This window comes from Opisthorchis viverrini, assembly GCF_000715545.1.
Source record: "Opisthorchis viverrini unplaced genomic scaffold opera_v5_102, whole genome shotgun sequence".
Lineage (NCBI taxonomy): Eukaryota > Metazoa > Platyhelminthes > Trematoda > Opisthorchiida > Opisthorchiidae > Opisthorchis > Opisthorchis viverrini.
The window spans coordinates 399926-412342 of NW_008751761.1; the positions used below are offsets into that span (position 1 = coordinate 399926).

Here is a 12417-nt window from a genome sequence, read left to right on the forward strand (position 1 = left end):
GATGATGATGATGATGATGATGATGATGATGATTGGGATGACGATGATGATGATGATGGTGATGAACGCGTTTCAACCAGTTAGTGGTCATGTAACTAGTTCGCAACGTGTGATCTGGAGCTTTAATGTACTTTGTTTCCTTATAAGGCACCAAACATAGAACTTGCATAAGATAAGACCGTCTCCAAGCATGAAATCTCGGCCACTGTCAGCAAACTGAGACTCTGAAAGAGTCCCGCGTTCCAAACTTGATTCTACACCTAATTCCGTCGGAGAAAATCCTACCGTTTGGAATAAACTGTGATGTGCCAACGATTTGCCGCATCCGTATGGAACCAAAGTGCACCACACTAATCCCCAGTTCCCAGATGGGCGGTCACGTGTTAGGCGTGACTAATCTTTGAAGACGTATTGTGCACAACAGGTTGGAGAATACTAGAAATAGGTAACTGCCCATCGGCTTAGTCATCATCTAAGACTGTTTTATTAAAAGTCAGATTTGAGGCACATTATCCATGGGAAATACCTTCCGGTGTTGCATGTGTTAGCAGGTCATCTGCACTGCCAGGCACCTTTATTCGGTTTGCCGAGTAGGAGATAAAATGACTGTGCCATTTCGCCCTCCGAACAATCCATACTCCGGAGAGTCATCTTTCAGAAACCGTCCCTCTTTGATTGTAACCTGAGTCATGCAAATCACTAATGACAGCCCCTTCGGTAAAGAGGCTGTTTCTGGCCTTGGGATGACCTTTCCAGAGTGACCAACTTCAAGGACGTAAAGTTTCAGTCGAGTTTTGTGGTGCAATTGTAGCAATCTGAAAACCCGAGAAGCATTGTGCAGTCGTTTCGTCCTTATTGGAGATCATCAACAGTTCGAATCATACGAATTTCTAGGGCCACTCAAAACCGAAGTTTTTTTGGTTACGGAAAAACTATGGATAAAGTAGTTAGCTGCGAAATAACCATTCAAGAAACGAGTCATCGTCTGATCACGTGATATGGATGTCGTGATAAAGGATGTCCAAATGCAGCTGATCAGCTACTGGTGAGTGCACGGCGTATCACCTGTACTTTAGACTCCCAACCAGGACGGCATAGGCACACAGTAATTCCACAGACTGGTTATGATTTGTAGCGAGGTAAATCACCTCAGATTTGAACAAGTGCATTTTTTACTAGCATGATAATAGCATAAACTTTTGAAAAATGTAAACAGAGCCTGTCTGTGAGAGAGGTTCTAGAATTCGATGAGCTTGAATATTCGTGAATGACCGGCCTTGATCAAAGAAACGACTGGCGCCAGTAAGCCCGGCCATACCGCTTTCGAAATGAGACGAGACACACAGTCCGCTCGTTGGATCTCTCGTTTGCCGGAATTCTGTCGCGGTGAGGTAAAATACTTGTAAACGGAAGCGGATGTATACATATAAATATGCTGTTTATATAAATCGTGGCAGTCTTATCTGGGGTACATTCAACTTTTAAAAAAACTGCTGGAGTTTCGGGTATACACACATGAAATTTAATCTCGTTCGAATGCGCCTGTGTCCCCATGCTTCTGAAATGCTGTGACCTCTTTGTCCATCTCAGTTCTACCGAGATGCAAAACCGTTGATTGCCGCGCTCAAGAGGACCACACAAAAAACAATCAGTTGCTGGCCGCTTCGCGGTTTTCCGGCATAGACTTGCTTCACTGATAGGACGAAATATCAAGTAAAGATTGCCCGATCTCCTCACACTACGATTGGTCTACAAATGGCTGAGACCAAGTAGAGGAATGAAACTTCCAACTGAGAAGTAGTCAGTCAAGCAACCGGTCCATACCTGACCGTGTGATGTAGCTTCTGTGATTGAAGGGTGATTGGTCCCATAGCCAGTCCAAGTGAAAGCCGTTCGTGACCGGATGGTCAAGCGTTCAAACGCTGACTAGAAGGTCGCGGGTTCGAAATTCCTTGAAGTTCTGCGAGATGCGCACCACTGATGATTCCCAATATGGATGAAACTATGCTTTTCGGCATAGTTGGTAGTCAATTTTACACCACTCATAAGATTGCTGAGAATGCTTCGACAAACCACGACCGGTTTCGCCCTTCTTAAGGCTCGTCAGGTAAGCGCAGTCCACATTATGTTCTACCTGAACTCAAAGTATACACATTTCGACAAATACACTCATTTGCATATCGATCTGGTTTTCACGTGAGACTCACCTGGAACCCAGCAGAATCTCTCGTTTGCCGATACTTTGGCTCCCATTGAAGGTCACCTATCGTCATCGAAGCGTTGAGTTATCGGAGAAAAACGCAGCTGTTCGCTCTGTGCTTTCGATAAGACCACCAATCGACGCAAACTTTGGGGACATTGTCCACTGCATACCTCAATATAATCTAGCTATCTTTAATTCAACAGCCATCCGTTGAATGGGAGTATCTACTGGGCCACTTTAGAAGTTAGGATGACACCATTGTTGGTGAAACTAAGATGTTCGTGCAAAGTGCATCCTAGCAGTTGTCAGTTTGTAAACAACCTTCAGGCTTTTTACAAGGTCATCCCATCGGCTACAGCATGGATATTTGCCTCGGTGACAGGTACTACCTCGTAATTTAATGAAGCAAGTGCAGCCCCCTGGGGAGTGCACTTGGGGAGCTTATTTATCTCGTTGCTATGGCGATATACACTTCAATCATGTGCCCATATTCTTCTATCACATGGACAACCTGTGGATAGTTCTGCTTGTAGCTGGACTATCATTAACACCACTGTCTTTTGGACAGTACAGTCGAACCTGAGGCGAAAAGTCAACCCCCCGTTCTTGGACATACTCGCTGGCGGGATTATCGTCAGGAATCTGCAAACTTCGGTTAACCGCGAGAAGACAAACACAAACCCGATACTAAACTACCACAGCACTCGTTTTCGAAGAAGTTTGGTGACAGTCGGTAGATTTATTGCTGGGCAACGTTTCGCTTCTGACACAAAAGCTTCGTCAGTCCAGGTGACTAGGTTCCGAGATGTGGAACTGGCGAGCGTATGAAAAGCGGTTTTAGGTAAGCCGAGTTGACACGTGACTGTGTGGTTGTCAATCCGCGCAGAATCATTAGCAAAAATTGAGGGGTGGGGGTGGAAATCCCAACCCGACCAAAGGCATCCCTCTTACACAATTATCTTAGCACTAGCTCATCCACACAGACTGACAGAAGGTTCAAACGACGTTCAAGAGGAACCATCAAATGAACCGAACCAGAAGAACTAGACCCTAGGCTGGACCCAAACGCATGTAGGTTTCCCCATCGACCCAACACTTGTTTACCCACCTTAGCACACAAAAATCCGTCGACGGACACCCAACAGAGATTTAGCTTGACTTAGCTCATTGGTTCTCCTTTCGCCTTGAATCTCGACCAACGTCGGAAGCCTGACGAAGCTTTTGTGTCATAAGCGAAACGTTGCCCGGTAATTAATCTACCGATTGTCACCAAACTTCTTCGGAAACGATGACTACTCAGTCGGTTCCAATGAACCACAACAAGAGTTGCATTTAAACCCAGTTTGAGAGCGAAGGTGCTGTATGAATAAATAAGCATCCCAGAGGGAGGTTAATATCACTGGATGTGTGAAACTTCCTTCTGAGAAGTCCTCACTCGATGAGCCAGTCAATATATTGCCACGTGATGTGACTTCAGTCATTAAAGGCGTGTAGACCTATGGCCTAAATGTGAGCCAGCCTCACGGCTGGTCAGCCACTCGTGGCCAAACCGATGAATGGTCACCCACTGTCTGGAAGTTCACAGATTCGAAACTTTCTGAGTTACATGAGATGCGTACTGTTGGTGATTCCCAATAAGGATGAAACAATGCTAATCTCAGCTTTTCTGCATAGATAGGCTCCACTGATTGGCTGCAGTCACAACTGAACATTGTGGCACAGCAGAGCTGAGAGGAAAACCACTTACATTGCATGGTTCAAAACAACGAAACTTCAGAAGACACTCCAAGGAAAAGTCCCGTCTTGCGCTCTGGGAACGACAACACGATGAGAGAAGCGAACAGATCGATGTGCCGTAAATCGGAAATATATGTGAACTTAGAACGAGGCTACTGCAACCATAAGCCAAAAACCAAGTTGGGAAAATTTACCTCACAACAGCAGCACAGGTCCGATGGGAGCTCAGTAAACAAAACGGTGTACTGAATCAACTGCCTGTACTGTCATAACTAGTGTACCGGACAACCTGGACGAGGGTCTCGCGCGATTGAACACTTTGTCATTTTGGAGAGTTGTTCAAGTTTTTGTTGGAGCCACGGTCATTTGAGTAGTTAGCGAGAGGTAGGTCTCAAATGCCCGCTGATTTACGACCTGAGATTGCATCGATATTTCTCGGACAAGACAGTTGGAGATGGTCCCAAGACCCTTGATTGAATGCTAGATAAAAAAAACTCAGACCTTAAATTGAGTTTCCTCCTAGTATTGCCGCACTTGGGCTTACGCTAGATTCGTTGGAAAACCCACTTGAACTAAGCATAGAAGGTTTCGTCTAAGCTCTTCCAACCCACTGTCGTTGAAGGTGGCTAACCCTAGGAATAGTCTACCGGGGGAATAATCATTGTCCAATCGGAGAGGGAACTGGGGGAGAATCTCTGAACCAGGACAACCTGAAATAGCCCGCTTTGACACACACCACATTGCAAAAACGCTGGCGCCCGTTTGGGGGTAATTATTCTTCGTTTCGCCGAGAAACAAATGGGCTAAGAATAGACTTTTCCAGCGATTTCTGCGGTGCCCAACTAACTGATTGGCCGGACGAATAGGTAAATAAATAAATTAAATAAATAAATGAATAATCAACGAGCAGATAGACGAAAATTATTTACATGGGCACAGAAACGTAATACAGCCATTAGGAAATACGATCCATGGTTCCTACTTGCGAAGATCATCTGGATCACAGTAAATCTAGGAAACGTGTAAGACTTGGCACGCGAAATACGAGGCAAAAGTGGGGCTCTTTAGAAGAATGACAACGTTGACAAACAGAAGTAGACCTAATATTTGCACCACTAGGTACAAACGGGGGTCACCACACTCGGACAACTCAGCTGGACAGATCAGCTGGTAGACATGGCAACGATAGCATCTCTAGGGGGCGAACTACAGAATCCAAAGTCAGAGGTCGTTTAGACGTCGACCAATTGGAGGACGGGCTAAGTAATCAACCAGCAGGACCGATCGTCCAAAAAAAAACGACTAAAGAAAGCAACATGAACAGCATTTTAGCGTTGCCCAACCCCCGCACTAAACAGCTAAACAATTGTGCAGCACTAAGCTACTACTCGACTAGTGAAGTTACCTTTACAGCCGTATCAGAGACGTCGTCGGCTGGTACGCTGTTTCATCAGTGTAGCTGAGATTGGACTTGGCCTTACAAACACTTTAAAAGCTTCATTCCATTGAGAATATGCGAAACTTTGTGCTCAGTCTTCATGACAGAGCCAAGAAGAGTTGTGAAGTAGACAGTCTAGTGAAGAAAACAGAAATACTCATGAGTGTGTCCTAACATTTGCAACCCAGACCTCTCAGCCATGCTAGCCGCAGTTCACATCGTAAACCTAAGCTTGCCACGTCCGAGACCCCGATCAAACCTCCGAAAGAAATTTCAATGTGACCTAGCTAAGGGGTTGCTTCACCATTTGCTCTTCTTTGTCAGACCAGCTCCGTGTATGTGTTTACTAGTTTAGCTGCTCCTGAGAAGACGTGTACATCGTTCGAACAAACCAGATGCACTACGCTGAGTTTCGTAAAAAGGTAAAGAGCGTGTCACTAATGTTTCAATTTGCGCTCCAAGGATCGATATGGGACATTGGATTAACAGTGCAGCGGCCTTTAAAACTGGGAAGGTACCAAAATATTGGTCGCTCGGGTACGTCCACTTTAGCTTGATCAGGTGGTCGCTGATCTGTCCGCTGAGCATGGCAAGTCGCTTGCAGATATTTCATCGTGATGTCATCAGTGCGTGCTCCGCGAGCACATCAACGGCTACCTTATCAAGCATCAATGAAGCGCAAGGATTACTGGAAAAGGTAATCAAGGTCAACCGGTCCTTCGATATGTACTTTGCGCCCACAAAATACAAAGTCATGTTGCGGGACTACAGTCCTTAAGCGTACCTCCAGGAGTTCAGTGGGCGATATTGGAAGTTGTGGTACAATCTGCTTGTCTCGAAAATTACATTAGCTCTGACGGTAGTGTCACAGACGAAGTCAAATACCAGAATAGCTATTTTCGAAAAGACACATCTCTAGGTCTCAAAATACGCGGGTATTTTTGTAGGGTTGCGAGACTTGTCCACTTCGGGTGGAGGACTGAGACATTTTAGTTCTCTACGTACCGATGTCTTGAAACTGCGAGTGAAGTTGGCTGAATTCGAAAGGAGGTGAGCAGCAGACAGAATCTAGGAGAAATGGAGAGTACTTCCCTTAGAGGATGAATCCAGCATTGCAAGCTAAACTGGCTGGATCGTATTTTATGCATTCCTAGTTGCATTCCGGCTACATTAGCTCTGTTTTGCGTGCTCGAAGTGACGGATAACTGCACGCAGTGTGCATCGGTGTTGACACTGATGTCATGCTGTCGATGATGATGATGATTGGGATGATGATGATGATGATGGTGATGATGATGATAGAGATGGACAGAATTTGACACTGAATAAGGTAAGGAAGTCATGAAAAGTCTGAGTGTTGTTGGTGCTGCTCGCCTTCCAGGGTGGTATACACGTGACCCTCCCCTTGGTTGGCTGGAAACATTGAACGATACGGTGACTAAACCATGTTAGTTGCGTTCATTTTGCCAGTTTCTATCCAGATCGTCTAACTGGACGTTAGAAGTGTAGGCAACTAGAATGTTTGTTTTAGGCTGTCCTTGGACATCCTTTCTGTCCCATTCTTCTTTCCGTTATAGGACTTTATATAAGTAAAGTAACGTAGTTTTCCGATGGTGAAGTGCCAGTGTGCTCCTCTCTTGTTACTGTCAGCGATGATGACGATAAGTCTAGTATTTTGGCTTCCGCGTGAAACTGTCGGCATACATATTTACCCGTCGGAAAGCCACAGGTTAACTCCACATTACTCCCAAACATCATGTTAGCTCTGAACAGCAATCTGACCTTTTCCTATTGATTTTTAGCTTCATTGATCTGTCTGACGTGATCTCTCAGACACTCGGAAAGATATACGAGTGATAGTCTTTGTTCACAATGTGTGTAGTCCTTAATTGGACTACGGGGGGGGGGGGTCAAGACAACATCTGGGAATGCAAGGACATCACGAAACAGTATCTACTGCCGTCCCATTGAACTTCATAAACTGGTACGCGTTGGCAAAATTACTCCAGAAATAACCGGAAAAGTTCGTCAGATGTAAGACAAAATAGCGTTTGCGAAACGCGACACTTGAAATGTTAACAGACTTTGCAGAATCTCGAACAATGTTCGTGGGCGGGATACCTCGGACAGTGCCATTAGCTTTTCAAAATCCAAGTGAACATTATCGGTCTGAAGGAGGTGATATGAATAATGACGTGATAAAAACAAACAAACAAAGTAAATGGTTCAGCCGTGGCATTCTATCCATACATGACTGCCATGCAAATTGAACGAGGTACGAGGGTTAAGCTAATGCCAAGTTATCTGTGGCCAGACAGAGTTCATCAAATAGCAAAAAGATGGCACCACTTTATCTGGTCTTCATCCGAAATGATGGGCACTAGAGAGAAGGGCACAGACTTAAGTCACGGATGTCACATTCAGGCCATTGCAAGACTTCATTCAGATGTAACGCCCTTTCAAGATGACATACGTATGAAGGAACCAAGAAGACTTGGATAGTCTTAAGTTACCGAAGCCCAGACAGAAGCAGTGGAAATGCTGGAAGCGGGTTCGAACCACGGACCTTCCAGTTGATAAGTTTGAGCCTTAATCACCAAGGTTTCTTCAACCTCATCGTCCATTAGCTAATTTTTGGATGAGATCTGCTTTCTTGCAAAGCTATTTATTGGACTGGAAGCAGTTCTATTCCATAATCCGAGCATGGTGGGTAATTAGACCGAAAGGGTTCGAATCCCTGCCTACAGATGGCACAGTTGTGTAAGGGGTACGTAAAAATTCATTTACGCTAGAAAAAGACATTTCAATAATCACGATTATCATATACCGCCCACGTGCAGAGCCGGTGAGTTGAATTAGTTAGTCATTCACTTTTAATTCAGAGTCGCACCAGAACAGTAATCAACCAAGCAAGAGTTAATAGCGAAGCAAAACCACATTCGGACGTTTGAAAAAGCACTCTGAGACTACTGATTAAGCTTGTATGTCTGGCCTTCAAATTAAACCATTTGAAAGAAAGCCAACAAGTTACTACATTATATTACTCATAAGGTTGCCGAAAACCTTTGTACTCCAGCATATTACTACAATTCAGATGAAATTATGCACCAGTATCTTGCGCCACGAATCAGTACAACTCAGCTTGATGTTTTTTCTATAAAGGAAACTACTCACAAGGTTGCTGTAAACTCTTCGACAGCCCACGACCGGTTTCGCCCTTCCAGTTTGGGCTCATCAGGTAGGCGCGGTCCCCGAGTTCCCGTCAACCTTATGATCTACTTGAACCCAAATTGCATAAACGAGAGATTCAATTGAGTCTCCCGTGAAAAGCGAATTGATTTGCAAATGAATGTATTTCTCGAAAACAGTGCAATTTGGGTTCAAGTAGATCATAAGGTTGACGGAAATTCGGGGACTGCGCCTACCTGATGAGCCCAAACTGGGAGGGCGAAACCGGTCGTGGGCTGTCGACGGATTTTCAGCAACCTTGTTAGTAGTTTCCTTTATGAAAATGTACTGCGATATCTCGACAGTTGTGCCAACTGAATCATGAGGCGGCCTGTGTGCAGCACATCCAGCTGGAGGACATCATAAACGAGAGATTCAATTGAGTCTCGCGTGAAAACCAAATCAGTTTGATGTCTTTCGCTCAGGCCGCTGTCATCTCCCTACCTCCCTCTCTCGACCGTCTGTCTCCAAGTGTACACATTAACTATTCATAAGCCATGTCGGCACATTTAAACAAACCGTCAAACCTCAACATTCCGTTTCCCACTAAAAGCCCACCATCCATCTTTCCAAGCAGTATGACAACTGCTTTTCACCAGGGGACATGACATATGTTCCGTAAATTTGTCAACTAACGGTTGTCTGAAAAAAATAATTTACCTCTAGGTGGACGGATGGTCGCGAAGATGTTGTCTGAATGGCGGCAACATTGGTTTTTCGTGCTTCAAAGAAGCGCGTCTGTAAATAGAGTTGAGTTCAGTTGGACAGTCATGTATATATGATCAGTGACAGATGGAACATGCGGTTTGAGGATTTGTCTGCCGGAGTGAGGCGTTGACACAAGACACACCAGCGTGATTCATTTGGCTGTCCACGTGGTCTAAACGTTCGCTGTGAGTTGTCGTTAGTGCTCAGTTGAAGAATATCGCAAGTGACGGATTCGAGTGGGATTCAGTTGGATTTCCTGTTGAAAGCAAATTATTTTTAGCGAATTTACACTCATTTGCGAACTAATATGGTTTCCTGGAAACATCACAAACGAGAGATTCAGCTGGGTTCAAGGTGAGTCTCTCGAAAAACCAAATTAGTTTGCAAATGAGTGTATATTCGATAATTTCGTGCAATTTGGTTTAAAGTAGAACATAAGGTTGACGGAAACCCGGGGACTGCGCCTACCTGATGAGCCCGAACTGGAAGGGCGAAACCGGTCGTGGACTGCCGACTGGTTTTCAGCAACCTTATGAGTAGTGCATTACAAATTAATTTTAAATTGAGTGTATTTCGTGGATGGCGTCTAATTTGGACTGCATTAGAACACAATGCTGACAGAAGATTAGGGTCTGCGCCTATATGATGAATACCAAGAAGGACGAAGCAGATCCTAGGCTGCTCACGCGTTTTCAGCAAGCTTATGAGTAGTATGTTGAGACAAGAAAATGGCGCTTCCCTTCCGTGAAGTTCTGGCAACACATCACATCAAACAAGGCGGGAACCTTCGGGAAGTATACAGGTGGTTATACGTTGAATCAAACTATCTGGGCTTGGCGCTTCTTCTCAGGTTGTATACTCATCTTTGAACATCTTTTTGTACACCAAAATTCTTCCTTAGATTTTTTGGAAGTAATTTAGGATCTCTATCAACGGGTGTTTCAAGTATTTTATGATGGCAACGTCTTAGCAGAGAATAGTGTAACGTCTCAGTGCAATCAATCTGAGGATGCCCTATTAAACACCATCTTCGTTTTCTCCTAAGCGCCACATAATCACGCTGAAAAACCATTCCAGATGTTTTTGTGATAAATCAATACAGTACACAGCTCTAAAGGGAATGCCTTCAGAAGAGATGATTAGTGGAACTGATTTCTACGCCTTGAAATATGTACAGATGAATTCGTTCAAGTTACACTTTGAAATGAGGGCACCGGACAACTGGGGTACACTAATCTCCTAGGTCTCTACAACCGAGAAGTCTTTGTTATTTTTATGCACAGTGTACATAGTAATATATAGTGACGGAACCCTAAAGTTACCAACCTCGAGTCCTTTGCACTTCGTTCTGATTGTCTCGTCTCTATTTTACAAATAGCATCACCTCAACATCGTCCACTTTGTGATCGAAAGCACCATGAGAAAAGGGCACATGTAATCAATATACAAGAACAAGTTTATAGAAGATCTTCACTCCAAACTGGAAGAAAAATTTTCACTGTAACATAAGAACGCAAGCTTGGCAGTAGAAAACATAGCCCAGTGTCACTTGGGTCGACCGCGAGGATCCAACTTACTCCAGTACATCATCATCATCACCATCATCATCATCATCAACATCATCATCCGAATCATCATCATCATCCGAATCATCATCATCATCCGAATCATGATCATGATCATGATCATCATGATCATCATCATCATCATCATCATCGTCATCGTCATCATCATCATCATCAACATCATCATCATCATCGACAGCGTGACATCAGTGTTCAATTCCGATGCCTCATCGCCGCACAACCATGGTTTATTTGAAAGCCTTATTGGAAAGAAAAGAGTAAAGGTGGACAGGGAAGATGGTTAGTGCTGGCTTGCCACAATCACTTTGAAGTGCCTACACCTCCAGACATTCACTCAAGCAATCTGGATAGAAACTGATAACAAGAACGCCACTGACATCGGTTGGCAGCCATATCTTGTAGTGTCTCTAACCAGACACAGTGAGGATCACGCGGTCCTCATCCTGGAAGGCGAGTAGCACCGACAGCACCCAAGCGTTTCGTGATCTCCTTCATACTCCTCTGCCAAGTCAAGGGTTGGCCACCTCCTGTTTACGCCATTCTGAATTGGACATGGAAAACAGCATTCTCTTCGGCAAACGGTTGTTCGGCATATGCAACACATGTCCTAACCAACGCAACTTCTGGGGCTGGACACATTCTTCAATGGAAGTACCCGTTGCACAACCTAACGCGCTCTCTCTGAAGCCTTCAGTTCGGGTTCCCCGACACCACACGAGCTATGGTTCTGCAGTTCACCTTTCACCTACATCTCCGACAAGAGTCGCGGCGACACAGTGGCAGAGCAGATCAACCTCTTTATCAAAGAATGGATGGGTCTACTTCACCCTACGTTGAACGCGAAGTGAGACTACAAATCGTCAAACCATCGTTAGTCGCATAAATCTCGATTCCCAAATTCCTATTGACCACAGTTCACCCACCTCACCCGTCTGAAGCGGTCATTCAGAAACAACTTGCGCGACCATATTCCCGAATTATGAGTACTAGCTTACTATTCTACCCATGAAAACCAGTCGCGCTTGAGCAAAACGTCTGTCTACACTGGCCTCAATCTCGGAAATTCCATCCTGATTTCGACTAACTTCACTCGTTCTTTTCAATGAATGTTAATTCCAGTTAGAAGTCACTTTCTCGCGTGAAAACGTTGACCTTTTCGGCTTGAGTCAATCCATCCTACCTCAGTGATCTAACTGACACTAATATAGCAAAAGGGAGCGTGATAAATGTTCATTTGCTCTTGAAAAGTAATTTGTGAAAGTCTCTGTCATGCCTGCCTTCTTTATGTGTTGTTTGACCGGATGTAGACAATTCCAGCTTGTATATACAGCCTTATTGTAACCGGCCTAGCGGGGGGTCACATCCACATTGGATACTCACACAGAGGTAGACAAGTCGCACATTAGTTTCACGTTTTATTCACGAAACCTGGCATGTGTGTGGTCCGAGTAGTAGACACATGTTGGGTTTGTCCAAAAACCGAAGTGGTCTTCCAACCTCCGTGGTTTTTCACACAA

At 44.6% G+C, this 12417-nt stretch overlaps 1 protein-coding gene across 1 annotated transcript in view; it reads left to right on the forward strand.

Moving 5' to 3' along the window:
* Positions 1-11321: 11321 nt before the first annotated feature.
* The window catches only part of T265_13798 (hypothetical protein), a gene marked incomplete at both ends in the record, with an annotated part of 81549 nt that continues 80453 nt past the window's right edge, over positions 11322-12417 (forward strand). The window contains one exon of the mRNA XM_009170578.1: positions 11322-11732. Coding sequence (XP_009168842.1) covers positions 11324-11732 — 409 coding nt within the window. The remainder of the gene's footprint in view (positions 11733-12417) is intronic.